The sequence below is a fragment of the Vigna unguiculata genome, chromosome 3, assembly GCF_037176805.1.
Source record: "Vigna unguiculata cultivar grain cowpea cultivar isolate G323 ecotype 2 chromosome 3, ASM3717680v1, whole genome shotgun sequence".
In the NCBI taxonomy this organism is placed as follows: domain Eukaryota; kingdom Viridiplantae; phylum Streptophyta; class Magnoliopsida; order Fabales; family Fabaceae; genus Vigna; species Vigna unguiculata.
Window position 1 is genome coordinate 21,761,326 of NC_140794.1, and position 20,094 is coordinate 21,781,419.

At 32.7% G+C, this 20,094-nt stretch overlaps 2 protein-coding genes across 2 annotated transcripts; one reads left to right on the forward strand and one right to left on the reverse strand.

Moving 5' to 3' along the window:
* Window positions 1–1,811: 1,811 nt before the first annotated feature.
* LOC146887587 (histone H3.2) lies at window positions 1,812–2,388 on the forward strand. Its single transcript, XM_085670577.1, has one exon. The coding sequence runs from the start codon at window positions 1,889–1,891 to the stop codon at window positions 2,297–2,299; it is 411 nt and encodes a 136-aa protein (XP_085526703.1). The 5' UTR covers window positions 1,812–1,888; the 3' UTR covers window positions 2,300–2,388.
* An 8,420-nt stretch (window positions 2,389–10,808) lies between these two features.
* On the reverse strand, window positions 10,809–20,075 carry LOC146887588 (uncharacterized). Its single transcript, XM_085670293.1, has 7 exons — window positions 19,634–20,075; window positions 19,319–19,560; window positions 19,026–19,238; window positions 18,857–18,948; window positions 18,667–18,769; window positions 16,979–17,335; window positions 10,809–10,964 (listed from the first exon to the last, which is right to left on the reverse strand). The coding sequence occupies exons 1-7, from the start codon at window positions 20,073–20,075 to the stop codon at window positions 10,809–10,811; spliced, it is 1,605 nt and encodes a 534-aa protein (XP_085526419.1).
* Between the last annotated feature and the right edge of the window lie 19 nt (window positions 20,076–20,094).

Sequence of the window (20,094 nt, forward strand, 5' to 3'; positions counted from 1 at the left end):
TATTTGTAAAGGTGCTGAAAAATCTCATAGCAAAGCATCAACCAAAAGAAAAGAACATATGAAAACAAAATATACATCGAACACCAGATCTGAGAAAAAAACCTCAATCCAACCAATCTCGTCATATAACAAAAGTAGATCTAAAGGCAAAGCGAAATCTGGGTTAAAATATAAGAAGAATATGAAGCTGAACAAAAAACGAAATTTGGGTAATCACACAAAACCTGGTCGCGAAGAAAAAATCAAATGACAGAGAAGAAGCTGAAACCGTACAACGAAACCTGGGTAAAAAATAAAAGAAAACATCGAATGTTTACTTGAATCAACTGAAATCTGACGGTGAACAATATTCTACTCAGTTCATGCATCTGAAAAAAATTCCAAAAAATATAAAATGTTAGAAAAATAGGAAGTCAATGAAGAAGCTGAAACAATACAACGAAACATGAGTAAAAAAAAAGATCAACTGTTCCCTTCAGAAACCTGTACAGAAACACATTGAGATCAAGAATCGAAAAAAAAACAAAAATACAAAGAGATATGAAGATGAACATTAGGTGGAGTCCATGGTGTTTCGATGGCCTGAGAAAGAGAGACAAAAATCAAAAGAAACTCGTGCAAGAGAGAATGAGAAAGTGAGAATGAGAAGAAGATGAAGCGTTTGAAGCTGTGAAAGTGAGAATGAGAGACGAAAAGTCAGAAAGAGAGAGAAGAAGTTTAAGAGAGAGAATTGAATTTGTATTTTGAAAGTGGAAAGAGAGGAAAAAGAAACGGTGGGATACGTGGAGAAAGTGGAAAGAGAGAGAATTTATTTATTTTTTTTAATTTTTTTTCGAAGTGTCAAAAGATGAGAGTATGACACATTAGCTTTTTTACTTTTTGCAGATAAATTTTTTTGAATTGAAGTATGTGATATATAATATTTAATTGAAAAAGTTGTTATTTGTTAGTTCCCAAATTCCTAATATATCCAATTCAAGGGACAAAAAATAGAGAAAAAGTGCAGGAATTTTGTGGTTATATATTGTTTATCTCAATGATGAATATGACAATCTTAAATAGTTTATTGAACAAATGAAAAACTAATCGTCAATGGTTTCTCTCTACAATCGGAAGAATAAACCCTTTAGAAAAAAGTAATGACAAAGTCGGCTATGTTTTTTAAGTATGGAATTTATGTTGATCGCTAAAGGTTGAGATGCAATTTACCTTTTTAAAATAAGCGAATTATTGTGAAGATAAGATTTAACTCTTCACTAGTTGGTAGAAAAACAAAAACTCAGAGAAAATATGTGTGGGCATTTTTTACGCAGCCCAAATTTAGTAAATTAGTATTCAATATTTATATAAATTGATGAGTATATATAAATTAGTATTCAATATATTTTTTTCAGCCCATTTTTATGACAATTTTTATTATGCGAATGTGATAAATTTTCATGATACATATATTTTAAAAAAATTAATAATTAATAACTAAATGTATATATTATTTAGTAATTATCACAATAAATATCGTTATTTTAACTTCTTAATTTTAAAATTTAAAATTTCAATGAAATTGAATGTTTATTATTATTTTTTTATCTATCCGCGTAGATTATGAAATTCAATCTTGACCTTCCATTACCACTAGACAACGGCAATGCAGCCTTCCCTATCCACTCAGCCACGTCACCGATCCGCGCACTACACACCTTGAAACAAATCACACCCGTCCATAACCAAAACGAAGTTAACGCTCAAAATTTCTCAGTCTTGGCGCACAAACCCCAATTTCAAAATCTCCCACTATATAACACTCACATCCAATCATATTTCCACAAGCCGACGATTACTGAAATCACCAGAAAACCCATTCAATTGTCAATCTAATTTCGTCATCTCAATGGCCCGTACCAAGCAAACCGCTCGCAAATCCACTGGTGGAAAGGCTCCGCGCAAGCAGTTGGCGACAAAGGCCGCCAGAAAGTCTGCTCCGGCCACTGGCGGCGTGAAGAAGCCGCACAGATTCAGGCCAGGGACGGTGGCGCTCCGTGAGATTCGGAAGTACCAGAAGAGCACAGAGCTCCTGATCCGGAAGCTCCCATTCCAGCGCCTGGTTCGTGAAATAGCGCAGGACTTCAAGACTGATCTCCGGTTCCAGAGTTCCGCCGTCTCTGCCCTCCAGGAGGCTGCCGAGGCCTACCTTGTTGGTCTCTTTGAGGACACCAATCTCTGCGCCATTCACGCCAAGCGCGTGACTATCATGCCAAAGGACATTCAACTCGCCAGACGTATTAGGGGCGAGCGTGCTTAATCTCCATCCTATCATCCCTATTGTGTAGATAATGTAGTTTGTTCCTTACTAAATGCTTAATCAATGAAATTATCGCTTTTTGGCTGCAAGTGTATCTTCCAATTGTGTACGTAATTAATTTAATTCTGAGTGTACTACTACTGTATTTAGTTGTTAAACATAGTTTATTAATTCAATTCACGAATGTAGACATAAGGCTGTATAAATTGTACAATTTGAAGTTGTTATAACAGTATCTTTGAGATTTACAAGGTTACAAGAGTGCAAGTTTTATGATTAGAATTGGAGGTTGAGTCCACTAAACTGCTGTAATTTAAAGTCCACTATTTGTTGTTAAATTGTAGGATTTGTTTAGAAGCCAATAGGAGTTTCTTTCAATTACTTCAACAATACTATTAGTCAATAGTACTATTGTATTTGATTGCTAGGATCATGATGGAAGCTTTGTGCTTGGTGGTTGATAAAAGCCTTAAAATCTCCGGATTGACATCATAGAGCTTCACGTGGCCAGCTTTCATTGTAGTTAGTGACTAAATGGGCTGATGTGTGGATGGTTCCCAAGTTGGCCTTATATCCAACGAATATCGCTTAATACTTATGTTGTGAATTTTGAGTATCACAATAGGAGAGTTCAACATTGTTCAAATCATACATTTATTTTATACTTAGGATCCTTAAGTATAAAATAGAATGTCTTGATGTATACTTCTTTAAGAGCTTAATAGTCTGTGTTAGTTTTTCAGAACAATTTTAGTGTAGATTGGATAATTAGTCCTTTAGTTGTATTTCCTCTTAATCGGTAGTTTTTAGACTAGTTTAGTGATAATATAGAGTAGAATGGTGTTATCTTTAACTTTCTTAATTAGATTGCTTTTAGTTTAGATATTATTTGATAGAATGGGTTGTTTTCTTAATTTTTTTTTTGTCTCTATACTAGCTTTACTATCTTTGCATTATTAGTTTTGTCTTAGTTTAAAAATTCTAGCACAGTCTATAGGGGTTTAAAGTAGTGTTAGTAGTAGACCCTTAGTGCAGATTTACTATCTCATTTTCGTTGCTATTTTGAATTTAGAATAGTTAATTCCTTTTATTGTTTTTAGAGTAGGATTTTATCTAGCTTTACTTAGTTAAATGTGAATTCTAGTGTAGAAATAGTTGCTGTTAAATGGGTTCTTAATTCCTTTTTATTCTTTCATATGTAGACTTTATTTTCTTTAGTTTTAGATAGCAGTTTTCTTTAGTTTAAATTGTAAATTTTTCTTTCAGTTCATTAGCACAACTGCAGTAGTCCTTATATTTTGTTCAAGAAAATGTCCTTTATTTCATGATGTGTTTCAGGTGTACTCAAAGTGAAAAGCAACCCCTGTTGGAGGTAAATACTGTAATTAAAGAGAGAAGAAACCGGGAGTTGACCTGCAATAGCTTAGAAGTTATAAGTTGCTGTGTTAGATGCTGATTGACCTGGAAAGGGATGGACCAAAAAGCTGGACCTGCTGTTGCAAGTCAGGGACTCCAATGGACAGTTTTACAAAACTGCAATAACCTCCTATAGCCAATTTAACAGCAGCTGGAAACTTGCTACTTGTTCCACCAAGAGAGGAAGTTGAACTGAATGGAATTGAAGTTGAGAGCTGGTTTGACCATTTTTCTCGTTATTTTTCACTGTTCCATTTGTGCATTACCATTTCTTCATTTTCATGCATTTTTGCTATGAGTTTGTGTTGTCTCTAAGCTTTGCATAGTTCCACAAGTAACCAGAACTCAATTCGAACAAGTTAGACGTATGAATTAAGGATTTAACGAAGGTAGTTAATTCTGTTAACTAGGGTTCTTAATTTGGGAATTTTCATTTTTCATGTTCTTATGTTAAATTTTCAGTTCCATTCCGTAATTATGATTGTTCTATAGTGCTCTCATCATTCATTCCACTTAATTGACCATTCATAAACTCGCATCTCATACACGTAGATAGCCATGCTCTAGTTCATTTCTTTTTCTTTTCTCTGCTTTTTAGTTCAAGTACGTGATTTGCGTCTTTTGCAATAGTTTTAATCATAAGTTTTAGTTGCACTTAGGATTATTAATAGTTATGTACATTGCAAAATTCCATTCACATTCACATAAACATTTCATCAAACACCTTCATCACATTAGGTTTTCATCTAGGCATTTTATCAAACGGTTTGTTAAATTTGCTCTTTTGTGTAAACTAGGTAGTTTCAGAGCCTAGGTTAGTTTAGAAATAGCTAGTAAATGTATTACATACTCTTATTTCATCATTCCATACACTAAATTTTCATCGAGAAAAATCAAGTTCATTTAGCATTGTAGTAGTAATTTTAGTGTATAGTTAGGCTGCATTCATCTTTAGTACACCAAATAGTGTGCATTTTAGGTAGTCTTATATTAGAATTAGTAAATTTCCTAAATTTCCTAACTCCAAATCACATTATTCACACTTTAATTGCTTAATTACTTGCTATATCCTAGGATTGCTACTTGGTCGACACTATACTAAATATTGTAGGGGAAAACTATTATTTGCATAGGCTTGATGCGACTATTTACACTCATTACTCTCAAATTTCTTAAGGGAAAGTGTTTACCGTACATGCTTGTTATAAAATTGCATTTCCATAAACTTGTAAAGCCTCTAATGTCTACCAATATGTCAAAAACAATCTTAGAATCAAAAACAATCTTAGAATCAATATGACTTGATTTTGAGCTTGTAACATGGCTTGGCTAAGGGTAAGTCCAAAATGTTGTAGGGTTGTGAGTCCACAAGCAATGAAACAACGAAACAACATTGGCTAAGTGTGTGAATCCAAGTCAGGTTCATTTAGTACCACACCATCATCAACCAACTTTGTTGCTTTCTTTCTCAACTTTTTCTTTTCACTCTACATACAACTTTGTAGTTCTTATCATTTTTTAGTTTCCAACACTTATTTTTCTCTTTTCCTTCTGCAGTTACAACTCTTGTGCAAAACATTTTCAATTTCAAACACATAAGCATCGCCACACATGAGCTTCACACTCTTTTGACTTATTTCACAACTCTTAAATAAGGTAAATTTTTGGTTTATCTGGTCATAGCTAATCAATGAGGTGAAATGAACACAAGAAAATATATAAAGGCTCAAATCATGGGTGCAATGGTGTATGAATGTAGGTAGGTTGTATCAGGCTAATGTCTATGATAAAAATGGCCTATATCATGTTAAAAGTGTGTCCAAAACTTATGGTAACACAAAAGAATGCAACATACACAAGTGGATCACACTTGAAATCAAACATTTAGGTTGAAATCTCTCAAGGTATGTAATGTGTCAAAACTAGTGCAAAGTGTTAAAACAAGTGAGCTACTTATCCATCAATGAAAGGAATGTAAAAACTAGCTAAAAATCAATCTACTCAAATTAGAAATTCTACACATATTCACATTTCGAAATTGAATACCTATAATAGTGACTAAAACTGTAAATGAAAGAGTAAAAATGTAAAATTTGTGATCAACACCTATAATAGCGACTAAAACTATCTACACTTGTTCTAATAGAATAGAAATAACCAAAATTTGACTTAAAAGTTGATGCTTAAGAAAACTTGAAAAATTCACTTCTTAACCCACAATATTCTATTAGATTAGCCAAATAATTGCAACTGCACCAAATGGTTTTAATTCAATTTCAGTATCATCAGGTGCATTAGGATGGTTAATTAGATCATCAATAATTCTCATAATCTTATCTTTTGAGCAAAAATTTGCACTTGAAGTAGTTGACTTTACTACTTTATCATTTACCAAGTCAATTGTAGCAGTAGATGCTTCAACTGCATCTTCCAATATTATTGGTTCTTCTACTGTACTTGGTTCTTCCATTGTATTATTCTCACAATTTTGCTCTTGAAAAACATCATTTGTACTCATATCATCATTAATAAATAAAACTTTATATTCACATTGGGCAACATTATATCCATCAATATATATGTCAGTGTGAGAATATTCAATTTCTTCATTAGCAACATCTTTATTAAAATTAATGTCCATCAATAGACATATTACTATGAACATTATTATATCTATTAGTAGATATATCAATGTGATGTGATTTTGGTGTTGGTTGATCTAACATTTGAATCGTGTATCTATTCATATTAGTGCTCAATTGTTCCATCTTTCAATTCATGCTGCTTAACATTATTATTTCATCCTTCTGCTCAACTATTGTCTTCATAAGCTTGTTTAAAGTGACCTACCTAGCTTTGTCATTCATTAACTGACTTAAATTAACAAATATTTGTTTTGCTCTAATAGCCAACTTTAGAAGCATCTTTTCTATGTCATGACGAAGTATTCTAAATTTTGTAGTTTCATGAAATCTTGGATGGCATTGAAGGGTGGAGTTAATAGATACAAGTAATTATGCAAAGTTGTTACTTGCATCCTCCATCGTATAATACTTGATCATTTTCATACTACTCTTGCTCAATATCTTTCCATCGTTGATCAACTCGCAACCTTTCATCCATGACCTCTAGTTTCTCTCTTAGTCCATCCATTAGTAACATAAATTCCTTATAAGATGGCCCATTGGTTGTTGCAACTTGTTGTGGTGCATGTTGTTGTTGAGAACCAAATGGAACATATGATGGTTGGGGTGGATATTCATAATATAGTTGTTGCTCATGGTATGGTGGTTGCTCCTATTCCAAAAAAGAGGATTGATGATATAAAATCATTTATTTGACATATAGAAACCCACATATATCAAGTGCAGAAGTAGGCTTAACATTTTGTTGCTGATAACCATATGGATCATGTGGTTGTTGTGGATAGTAATTACAATTCATTTGAAAATCATAGTTTTGATTATTTTTATATGAAAAACTATTATAACATTTTTGGAAGAGGTTTTCTGAAAAGAAATAAGTTGAAAACCTGTTGAGTAGAGTTCCATGAAAGATATATTGAAAGTCTCAATGGACAATTTAAGTACCTTATCTTTCCTTAACCAAAGTGTTTTCCAACTAGTTTCACAAAATTTCCAACAAAATTCTTAAAACAAAAATCATGCTTAAAGAAAAAACTAAAGAAAATAAAATAAATGTTAGAAAAAAATAAAGAAAAAGAAGACGTTAGTAATAATGAAAATTAAAATCAAAACAATAAGAAAAATAAAATAAAATAAGAACTAAAATGATAAAAATTTTAATCGTGTTTCTTGGCAATGATGCCAAATTTAATAATGTTATCATTGACGCGATAAAATTAATACTACTAAACTATAACAACTTTAGTATGTCTAAGATAGTAGTCAAGAAAATAGAAAGGGTAAAGTCAACCTTAAGTTGTTTCCTAACGAACACGAAATTGATTTCTAACAAATTAATTCTTATAGAAACTATACAAAAGGGTTAATCAAATAAAATAAGAAATAAAGTTAGGAAAAAAATAAAAAGATATAAAACAATGATAAAAAAAATAGATTGATTTCATTGTTTTTTCAAAATAGGATTCATTATCGGTTATCTAAAGATTATTACTTAATTAATTATTGTTGTAGATTTGTAAACATAGTTGAGTTTATCTTACCTCTTTCAAAATCATTTTTTAACAAAAATGTGCTTAAGCGTTCATACCAAGATCTAGGTGCTTGTTTTAAACTATAAAGTGCCTTCTTTAGTTTATAAATATAATTTGGAAATTTATAATCCTCAAAACCAGGAGGTTGTTCAACGTATACATCTTCTTTGATAAAAGAATTTAGAAAAGCACTTTTGACATCCATTTGATATAATTTAAATTTCATAATAGAGGCATAAGCAAGAAGTAAGCGTATAGCTTCTAACCTTGTAATAGGGGCATAAGTTTCATCATAGTCTATACCTTCTTCTTGTTTGTATCCTTTTGCCACAAGCCTAGCCTTATTATTAGTAATATTTCCATCTTCATCCAGCTTATTTCTGAACACCCATTTTGTCTCAATCACTTGAAGTGATTCATTTCTTGGAATCAACTCCCATACTTCATTTCTTTAAAATTGATTTAGCTCCTCTTGCATTGCAATGCACCATTGATCATCTTGAAGAGCTTCTTGAAAATTCTTTGGTTTAATTTGTGAAACAAAAGCTACATTCATACAAAATATTTATAGTCATGACCTCTTTTGAAATATCACCAATGACGTTGTCTAGAGATAGTCCTCTTGGTGACTTCCAGCATTTTTTAGGATCTTCAGGTTGAGGAGGAGGATTCTCATTTAAATACATTTCATCAAGAGCCTTCTGAATATATTTTTCATCACCTGCAGTTTTCTTATTTGACTTAAAAGAGTTCTCCTTGAGGTCTACAACTTCATCAAAGACAACATGCGTGGATTCTTCAACATTCAAAGTTTATCTATTAAAAACTCTATATGCTTTACTAGTAAGAGAATATCCCAGAAATATTGCCTTATCAGCTTTAGAATAGAAATATTGCCTCATCAGCTTTAGAATCAAATTTTCCTAAATTTTCTTTTCCATTATTTAAAACAAAACATATGCATCTGAAAATTTTAAGATAAGCAACATTTGACTTTTTGCCTTTAATTAATTTATAAGGAGTAATTTTTAAAATAGGCATAACAAACATTCTATTTAAAACATAACATGCAGTACTCACAACATCAGCCTATAAATACTTAGGAACATTATATTCATTTAACATTGTTCTAGCTAGTTCCTCTAAGGACCTATTTCGTCTCTACAACTCCATTCTGTTGAGGTGTCCTAAGTGTAGAGAAATTATGCAAAATTCTATTTTCATTATAAAAATTTTCAAATGACTCATTTTGAAATTTCCCACCATGATCTCTTCTTAAAATATTGATTTTCAAATCTTTTTCATTTTGAACCAATTTTTCAAAAATTTTTAAATGCTTTAAAGGCTTTAAAGTAAGAAAGAATGTCCAAGTAAGCCTAGAGTAATCATCAACAATAACAAGATCATAATAATTTCCTCCATAACTCTTAATCCTAGAAGGACCAAATAAATCTATATGCAAAAGTTCTATTGGCTTTGAAGTAGTTATAATATTTTTTGAATGAAAAGATGATCGTACTTGTTTTCCTTTTTGACGGGCAACACATAATTTATCTTTTTAAAACTTTATTTTTGGTAAACCAATTACTAAATCCTTAGAAATCAATTTATTCAAGTGTTCCATGTGAATATGAGTAGTTCGTTTATGCCATAGCTAAGAATTTTCTTCTTTAGCAACTAGACATGTTATATTACTAGATGATGCATGATCAAGATCAATTAAATAAATATTATGTCTCACACCTTTTAGAGAAATTTTCATAGAATTCTTTTGATGGATAGTGCAATAATCACTTTCAAAGATGACTTTGAGACCTTTATTGCATAGCTGACTAATACTAAGGAGATTGTGCTTCATTTCTTCTACAAGTAGCACATCCTTGATCTCCAAGGTATCCCCTCCACCAATATCTCCAGTTCTAAGTATTTTCCCTTTGTTGTTATCTCCATATGTAACAAATCCTTGATCCTATCTTTTGAGATTCATGATCTTCCTCTTATCACCAGTCACGTGTCTTGAGCATCCACTATCAAGATACCACATTACTTTTCTAGATTTGGAAGTTAACTACAAAATAAGAAAAATAATTTCTTTAGGTCCCCATTAACTTTATTGGATCCTTAGGGTTAGAGACATACTAACTATCTAACAATAGGCATCCAAGTATACTTCCCATTCAGAACATCATAATGTTTAATATTGCATTTATTTGATGTATGTCCCTTTTTCATGCAATAAAAACAAGTAGCTATACAAGTATTTTTAGAGTAAGCAGTTCCTTTTTCTACCCACACTCTACGAGTTCTTTTAATTTTATTTTTAGGAATATACTTGTTTCTACTTAGATTTTTTTTTCTTAAAAACGTGTTTTTCAAAAGATTTATTTTCTAAATCATCTTAAGGTTGTTTTTCTAAAATCATTAAATCAAACATATAACTTTTGCAAGATGCACATTCAACTGTCTCAATTTCTCTATTTTCCAAAATTAAAATTTTATCTTTTAAGACCTTTTCTTCTTCAATAGATTTTTCAAGATTGCTTTGTAATTCTTTAAAATCACCTTTTAATTTTTTGTGAGCAATATCTAGTTTACTAGATTTAGCAAGCAATTCTTGAAAGGCATCATAAAGAGAATCATGATCATTTTCATTGTCAGAGGAGCTTACCTCACTGTTAGAGAGATCATTATTGACCATTAAGCAAAATTTTGCTTCTTCCTCATCAGATTCACTGGAGTTGGATGAACTTGAGGCATTATCTTCCCATGCTATGTATGCCTTTTTCTTGAAATATTTTCTACTATTCTTTTCATCACTCCTTTTTGAATTTTGGCAGTCTGCTTTTACATTTCATATTCTTGAATCAAAGAGTTCTTTCTAGCCCGTTTGACATCATCAGTTCCTTCGTGAGTCACTCAAAGGATTCCCCACATCTCGTGTGCATTGGTGCAAACATAAATTTTGTAGAACTCATCAAGAGTTAGAGTAGATGATATGATGTTTTTGGGTTTAACATCATATTGAGCTCGCCTATTTTCATCAACAATCCATTGTGCAAAAGGCTTTGGTTCCTGCAGTTCATTAATAATATTAACAGGAACAAATGATCATTCAAAACAGTATCCCAAATACCCCTATAAACTGATTCCAAAAATATTTGCATTCTAACTTTCTAGAATGGGTAATTTTCACCGGTAAAAAGTGGAGGTCTATTGATAGTTGCACCTTCAGCAAAAGTTTGGTTTGATCCTACCATTTTCAAAAAATTTGAATAACTATCAAAGCAAGCTCTAATACCAATTGTTGGTATCGCACAATGGAATGACTAGACAGTGGTCAAAAACCAAGAGGGGGGGTGAATTGAATTTTTATAAAACTTAATAGATTTAAAAAATTTTCTCAAAATTTTACTGATTAACTTACAGTCACAGTTACTTTAAATGCAAGTGAAGATAAATAAAGAGTTTAGGGAAGAAGATAAACACTAATATTTATACTGGTTCGGATCAAAAGACCCTATGTCCAGTTGTTAATCTCTTAAACAAAGAGATTAACTCTATCACTACAATAATCAGAGTACAAATATATTATAAAAGAGTAAGGATTAGAAAACACATCTCTTGAACAATCACAAAAAGATGAACAAAAACTCCCCCTAAGTCACACATAGGTTCACTAGCTTTCCTAGCAACAACACAACACTCAATCTTCTAAGGACTCACTTAGAAAAAGTTATCGCTCACTCACACTAGGCTTTTCAAAAGCTATTTTTAAGAATCTCACAAGAATTCTGAATCTTAAAAAGGTACTTTTGAAGTTGGAAACTGAGTTCTATTTAAAGAGGTTTTCGAAAGCTAAGTTAGAAATGAAGAGTTGAGCTGAAACTGCCAAAGATAATTAATTACCACTTAAGATAATCGATTATTCTAGTGGTTTTCAAAAACAAAGTTTTGCAGTGGTAATCGATTACCCAAAATGGCAATCGATTATCTCATATACGTTTTTGAACAAATAATTTTATAATTGTCAATGATAATCGATTACCAGAAATGGTAATCGATTATTTCGAATTGTTTTTTAATAGCCAAGTTATAACTATCAGTGATAATCGATTATCATTCGTGGTAATCAATTATCTTAAGTGGATTTTTGAAAAATAAAAGTTTTGAGTTGGTAATTGATTATCATAAGTTGGTAATCGATTACGACATTGATTTTTGTGAAAATTTAGTTTTTCTCATAGGAGTTGCGAGCTGGCTGTTGCTTTAACTATCTTACAACTAACTAGAGAAAATTAAGCCTATTACAATAAAAACTTTAAATATAAAATGTACTGTCTTCAATATCTTCAAGTATTTTCTTCAATATCTTTTTCATCATCAAAATCTTTTTAATCAATCTTCTTCTTTTGTCAACATAGATAACTCTAGCTCTTCTTAAATTTACTTTGCCATGCTCCTTGTCATTGGACCCTTGGCTTGGGGTTTGGCATCACTTCTTGAATGTGCTTGGCCATGCTTCTTGTGATTGGTCTCTTGGCCAAGAGCTTTCCATCACAACCAATAATTATAAGTGGAACATGCAAAATCATTATCAAGATAAAACCACACCTCCTATGCAAAAACTTACATATAATGATAAACCACCTCTCTTGAAACCATAATTAGGTCATCATAACTAATTATCACTTAGAATAATCTATTATTCCATAGAGTTTCAAGTTTAGAAAATAATTTTGATTTGTGATAATCAATTATTGACTAGGATAATTGATTATTCTAGTGAGATAACACTTTTATACAAGAATTTTAAGAGTCGTCAGGGTATTTATGAGGTAGGTGCGATAGAGTTGTCTTCCACTCATTATTTAAATTCTTACTTACACTTAATTAATACATAAAACATATTTCCAAAGGCTCTAAATACAATTTTCTACAAGACTTCAAGATACATTTAGCATTCCAAGTATTCTTCAGAACTTAACCTCTTTCTTCATATATAATTTATCATCATCAAAACTTCCTCTTCATGATTTAATGTTGAATAACCACTTGTCTTAAATCAATAAATATGAGTCTTACTACAACACATTGTATATTGTGAATAATAAGAGACCTTTAGTTTCATTATGTGCCTATTTTTTTACTATGAGGTGGGATGGAAGTAATTTTCATTATAAACACATTGTTTTAGTTTCACAAGGAAGGAATACAAAATTTGTGGCAAAATTAATTTTAAGTTTTTTTGTTGGGACAAGTTTTCAGATTTTACATTTTTTTAAAATTTATTTTAGACCACATTTTTAGATTTTAGCCCACACCTTTTGAAAACCACATTTAAATAAATATGGCATAAAATATCTATAGTTTTAAAACTGTGGCCTTTAACTATCTATAAGTCACATTCATAAAAATGTAGCCTTTCTGTGTTTAGGCTATTGTTTTATACATGTGGACAAATTTACTATGGCTTAACCTGAAAAATTTTGTAGTGATTTCAATGAAAAGAAGAGGACAAAAATCATGAACTAGAGGAGACAATGTGCAGAAAACGTAAACCTATGCAGAAAATGTAAAAAACCCTAAATAGGTGTTGGCCAAGATGAAGAAAAATGTTAATCCACTGGTGGTTGCTTTAAGGGCTTTCCAATAGTCTTCAAAAAGGCACCAATAGTAGACTGAATGGAGAAGAAGGGTTCTCTCCACCTAAAAACCTAAGGAATTCATGATCACATCACACAAAATGTATAAACTTACAAGATGGCCACTTTGGGCTGCAAAATTACATAAAATGCCACTAAGCTAAAATAAAAGTTGGCCCATAACCAATACTAAAGTGGAAAAGACAAGCTTATGTGGCATTGATGTAACGCTCCTCTCTTTAGCCTAAAATTAGTGTCCAATCCAAAATATGCTTTCCAAAAAAACTTGATAATCATTAAGAGACGAAAATTAAACCAATTAAATCCAAATTAGTAAAAATCTTGATTACTGGCTCAATGAAGTCGAATGAGTGAAAATGCACCAAAGATAAAAGATTAAGCATTAAACATTCCTTAAGATGGGTACGAAAAGGCAAGTAAATAGGGGAAAATAATAGCTCATCATCGGGCCTTTAGTCGTGTTAGGCTTTTCTGTTTGGCTTCCTCCCGTATCACTTATCTGTTCTTTATATATCACTGCAAAAAAATTTGTTAAATACGGCGATTATTTGGGGTATAAAATGGCGATTTTGACTTCCATATTTTGCGTGTATGACATGTAAGACCCACTTTTATTGAGTGCCCTAATGTTAAGGGCTGTCACACTGTTGGGCCTAAAGGGTTGGCCCATAGGATGTCAAGACCCCTAAAGCAGCCAAGGTCCCTCAATTGTAAGTCATTTTGAAAAATCAGTGTCCTAACTCACCCATTTTCTCTCCACATAACCTCTGCTAAGGTTTAGAGATCTACCCAAGTTCAAGTGAGTTCAACCTCCGTCTCCTGTTCATGTAAGTTAGTTCTCGAACCTAGCCTTTCTAAGTTGTTTTCATGGTTTATGTCGGGACTCACTGTGTGAATCCAATCTCCTTTGTCGTGCCACTATTTCAGTTCATAGATTTGTCCTTGGAGCTACTGGTTTCGCTAGCTTAAGAGTCGAAGTCCAATATTAGCCCTTTTCCAGGTAAGGGAAGCTAGGTTCTTTTTCGCGTTTTTGAAACATGTGGTTTGTTTTCGTTTTTGTTTTATGCTTAAATGATTGGAAAACGTTAGTTTTGGTATATTTCTGAGTTAGGGGTTCAAATATTAATGAAACTATGATGTTTGACGTCATTTCTCGTATTCTGATGCGTCGCACAGTCGCTGGGCGAGTTCCTTGGCTCGCTGGACGACTGCTTATGTTTCTGACATGCGCAGTTTTAGCAAAATTGACTTTCCGAACTCATTAACCGTTGGATTGAGCTTAAATTTTGACATGTGGTTCATAATATGCTATTTTATGGTTTGACCGGTTGGATTGTCGATTAGATGTCTCTAGCTTGAGAAATGTGTCACGCATTACTGCAATGATTTTGGTTTCGTGATAATAAATTTTCTTGGGAATTTTGGTGTAAGAATTATGGTTGTGGGTTGTGCTTGATTGTATGGAATTGCAAGTACTTAAACGTTGACACTCATTTATTTGGGATGAATACTATTTTGTGATATATGTATGTCTTGGTATGCATTTATAAAGTATGAGATGAATGAATTTGCATGAGTGATGTGATTCATGGATTGTGAATGATGAACTTGGATAAATCTTGGCATGCGATTTGAATGAAATGGTTGGTTATATATGTGGTCATGAATTTGGTATGAACAATAATGTTACATTGATGGCATGATATTGGTATGAGGTGAAGTTCTATATCCCCGAATTGGGAAGAATGAGATGGTATGAAATCAACATGGAATATGAATGAGGATGGGTTACAAAGGATGGAGTGAGGTGTTAAATGCATGATCAATATTATTTGTTTGTTTGGAATGTGATTGGTATGTTGTCAGTACGTAAATCCACGAGTCTCTAGGTGAGACTTCCTGGTCGTGCTTCAGTGGTCGGGACGTAATTCCATGGCCCTTGTTAGTGGGTGTCCATGGTGGTGCCCCATCTATATAACTTAGTAAGGATTCAAGATAAGGATTGCATCCTGACACTCTAAGGAATCAGTTAGTCTCACTTTAGAGCGGACTGACTCTTGTGGTGAGAGTAGTAGGAGGCCTGAAACTAATCAAGGGCTAACCTTGTGTGTGAGGGAATTGATTCATTGTAACACTTGTAACACATAGCTCGGGGGTGAGCAACTCGGGGGTGAGCAGAGGTATCCACCACAAGTGCAAGCATCCGCTGAATCCGATCAGGTTATATGTATCCGGATGAGTCGAGTCGAGTCTTAGTGTATTGATTTGAAGGTCATAACATGCTTAGATGATCTGTGTATATTAGACTGTGAAAGTATATCTGATTGCATGATGAAATCTTTTTGGCTCTAGCTTACCCTTTGCTTGTTTGATTGCCTTGTATGTTGTTCTTCTACCTTTGCGATGATCATCATTTTATTGATGGGAGCAGATGCGAGAGGTACTCGTGGTCAACAGGGGGAGATGATTCCGCTGCATAGTCTACTTGGGCTGGATTCATGTTTTATTTGGGCTTTTCTTTAGGGCTAAGGCCCGTGTATTGTATTGTCCCTAAGGCTTTTTTTTTGGAACACTAGTTCTCTCTTACTCCTTTTGGGTTGTAGGCATTGTAGTGAGCTTTAGTATTTTCTTTTAAGTACCTTGAATAACTGTAAGGAGTGACCTTATACTCCGCAACTTGGCTCTTTATATTATCCGATGTAAGATTTCATTTAATTATGTTATTATTTAAATGGGATGTTACATGACAGGTGCGAGTGCCGCCATATATCCTGCCGCCACAATGAATAATATGGCGGTCTTGGACGAAACGCCGCAACGCCCGCCATTAAATGCATTGCACAAATTATGGCAATTTGAACCGCCGTATTTTGTGCGCAAATAATGGCAGTTAAAATCGTCTTAATTTGTTTATTTTTAAAGAATTGTCATGCGAAATACAACACCTAGAAATGCCATTAGTTGTACTGTACGGATGCGTTATACGACGTTTCAATTGCCATAAATTGAATGTGATTTTTTTTATATTATTTTTATGTAACCTACTTTTCATTATTATTGAACCTGTTTTCCATAAAATTAAAAAAATCACAAACAACATCTTGATCTATAATACTTTCATTCATAATTCATATTTCATATTTAAAAAGTTGATATTACGAAACACCATCCAAAAGTTTTCACATTGAAAACAAAAGCCAAAAAAAAAATCTAAAACATTATTATAATACATTTTACTAAATTTCTATAGCTATGTGCCTAACTTGTCTTTTCTGTCCTGCTTGATCTTCTTATACTAATAGGTGATGGAGTACCACTTCCAACATCGGGTACCCGGAATAAAAAAAATTTATAACTTATTCAAATTCACATGTGTATTATAATAAACTTGTGTAATTTGTTAAATAAACTATTAAGTTTTACCTCATTAACTGAAGTATGTACCAAACCAACAGGCATAACAGCAAAATGGTCAGGAACGTCATCTCTAGAAGCAATGTAGGCAACCAATGTTTGCATTTGGTTTTTGAGAGTTGTGAGCTTATTTTCCATGTTTAGAAACTTCTCATCTGTATTTGTTGATGTTGCACTACATGAAGCAAAATTCATACCATTTAATATTATAGTGGATTGCTTAAATGCAAGAGTGGGACAAGCTCCATGTGACAATCCTCTGACCCGACCTGGATGCTCCTTACCAAATATGAGACCAATCAGATCATTTGGAGATATATTTGATGCAATCTCTGGGTTATTCAACATTAGCTCATCTATTTTTTCCTGCATTAAATTGGAAGTGCAAAAGACCACCAAACAAACAAATTATGACGACTTAAAATGATAAACTAGTACACCAACAATTAGTTCAGACACAAATAAGAAAATTGAAAGTGATCATATAAGTTGAAGTACTTGAAGAGAAAGGTGTCCAGACTCAAATAAGCAAACCAACAATTAGTACTCGGCCGAGTTCATCATTTATCACCTTTAGACGGGTATACCTTTTAATCTACCTCATGTACAATAGGTGAACTTGATAAAGTCACAAAGGGTTTTGGAGAAAATGCAAATCTTACTCCTTATTCTACATTGATTAATAAGACTTTTATAAAGTGCTCTCTAAAGGAACTCTGAATAATTTATGCATTTTCACCTCAATTAACTAATCCTAATAGGTTCATTATTTTAACTATGTATGCAGATTGAAGAACTGACACAAAATCAGCTAAGCAGAAAAATAAATTTAATTCTATGCAGTTTGTAAAAGGGTTTTAAATGGCAACAAAAACCATGCACTCATTGTCGTTCCCATACAATATACTCCATTTTCTTCTAATCCCAAACACCAATTCCTCCAATTATCGCCACTTCCCACTAACTCTGCCTCAACTCCTTTCCCACTACACTAAACACAAACCAGAACCCTCATTCCAGCACCAAACAAATTTCAAACAAACATAACAAAGAGATGAAAAAAGGCATTAGAACATTGAATAGGCAGATTTCAATCAAATAGATTTTAGAAACCCATATGCTATGCTCACTATAGCTCAAGGATCATGATATCCTCTCAAACCAATAAAAACAGATTTCAAATAATCAGTTTTCAAACTAACAAACTATTGACATACTCAAAGTGTACTTCATATTAGAATGCCAATCATTAAATATACAATTCAATGTTTCTGTAGCCATGGATTATATGCAAGCGGTACAAGAAATAGAGAAGACAAAACTATGCAGTTAAGCTTCACCACCCTGCAATTAAGAGCTCAATTATGTGAAGAAGGAAAAGCAAGAAATAGAATAAAAGTATTCAATCTCAAACACTAGTCTACAAAGAAATCTCTATTTTATTCTTATGCATACACGAACTTGAACACTAATTGAACTTATACATTCAAAATACACATTTGGAGAAAATAAAAATAGTACTAAGGAACTGAAAAGTGAAGTTGTAAGATAGCAGTTTGAGCAGAGGGAACCAGCCACCAACTACAATATTGTTTTAACCATCACCATGCACTCAAAACAGATTTCAACCAATCAAATTTCATATTATAAAGGCAATAATTAAATAGACAATTCAATAGCAGCAAGAACAAATTTACCCCAATCTCCATAGCCTCCTCATTCACATAGGTGCCATTTTTCCTCTTATGAGTGATCTTCCACATTTTAGCTCGCCCAATGTTCCTACCAATCTCAATTTTTTATATGTTTTGAAGAAAAGTAAAATTAGCAAAAAAAAAATATAATAGCACATTATTTTTTAGAACAAAATATAAGTAAAAAAATACCAAATTATCCCTTCTTCTTGACAAAGCCATAGCACCACCAGTGTGAGGAATACTTTGTTTTTTCCTTATTTCTTTATTTCTATTACATAAGTCCTATAAAGTAGAAATGAAATTAGTTTTTCAAATTTAAAGAGATGGTTACTTTAAATATAACAATTAAATTTATGTACCATTGTGGAAGGCTTTAAGCGATACTCAACAAATAAAGCCCATTGATCCATGCTAACAAAATCTGGAACATTCTTAATGAGATCATTTTTGCTCAGAAGTGGGTTATAAAACTCATTCCAAAGCTTGCACCTGTACTCCCTCCACAATTTTCCAATTCTAAATATAACATCTCTTTTTGCCAATTCTTCATTAACCTTGAAAATAAATTGAGACTTCAAATAATACAAGAGTTAGTTTAGGTCCATTGAATAAATTAAATAAGTATTTAGATGGTGAATATAGGTTGTTTTACCTTCAATGTTCTCTCCCATGCATTGTCCTTATATATATCTGGCATAGCTGACCAACTCTCAAAACTTATAGGGAATAACACACTATTTGATGCTACATGTCCACAAACTCCTACTAGTAAACCCGATGCCTCTCCAATTGCTTGATATCTATCGTCATAGTTGACCACCACACGTAATCCAACGAGCAAGTTGTGAACATCTTTAACCTTGACCTTCAATGATTGAGTATGTCCATGCTTATCTATATAAATTAAATACATTAAAATTGAATAATTTGTCTAAAATAATCATTATACTAAAATAAATTTTTTTACCTATAGCATCAACAAACCAATAACGGACTAAGTGCCTTCCTATTTTTGGTTGCACTCTTTCAGTTGCAGATTCAGATGTTGGCACACTTGTTTGTTGTCCACTTTGTTCACTTGCTTGTTCTCCAGTTTGTTCAGTGGTTTGTTGTCCCATTTGTAAACTTGTTTCTCCTATTTGTTGACTTCTTTGCTGTCCAGTTTGATGACTTGTTTGTTGTCCTATTTGTTGACTTGTTTGTTGTCCAGTTTGTTGACTTCTTTGTTGTCCAACATGTTGATTTGTTTGCTGCCTAAGTTGTTCACTTGTTTGTTGTCCAGTTGCTTGTGCATGATTTGATTGCAACTGGTTGCCCACGGATAGCTCTGAAGTAGTTGATATGTGGTGAACCTCAGGTGTACCAACTGCTGACTTAAGCAGGTTCCTTATCCTTTTTTCTCTAGGCATACCTGCATATAGAAATTAA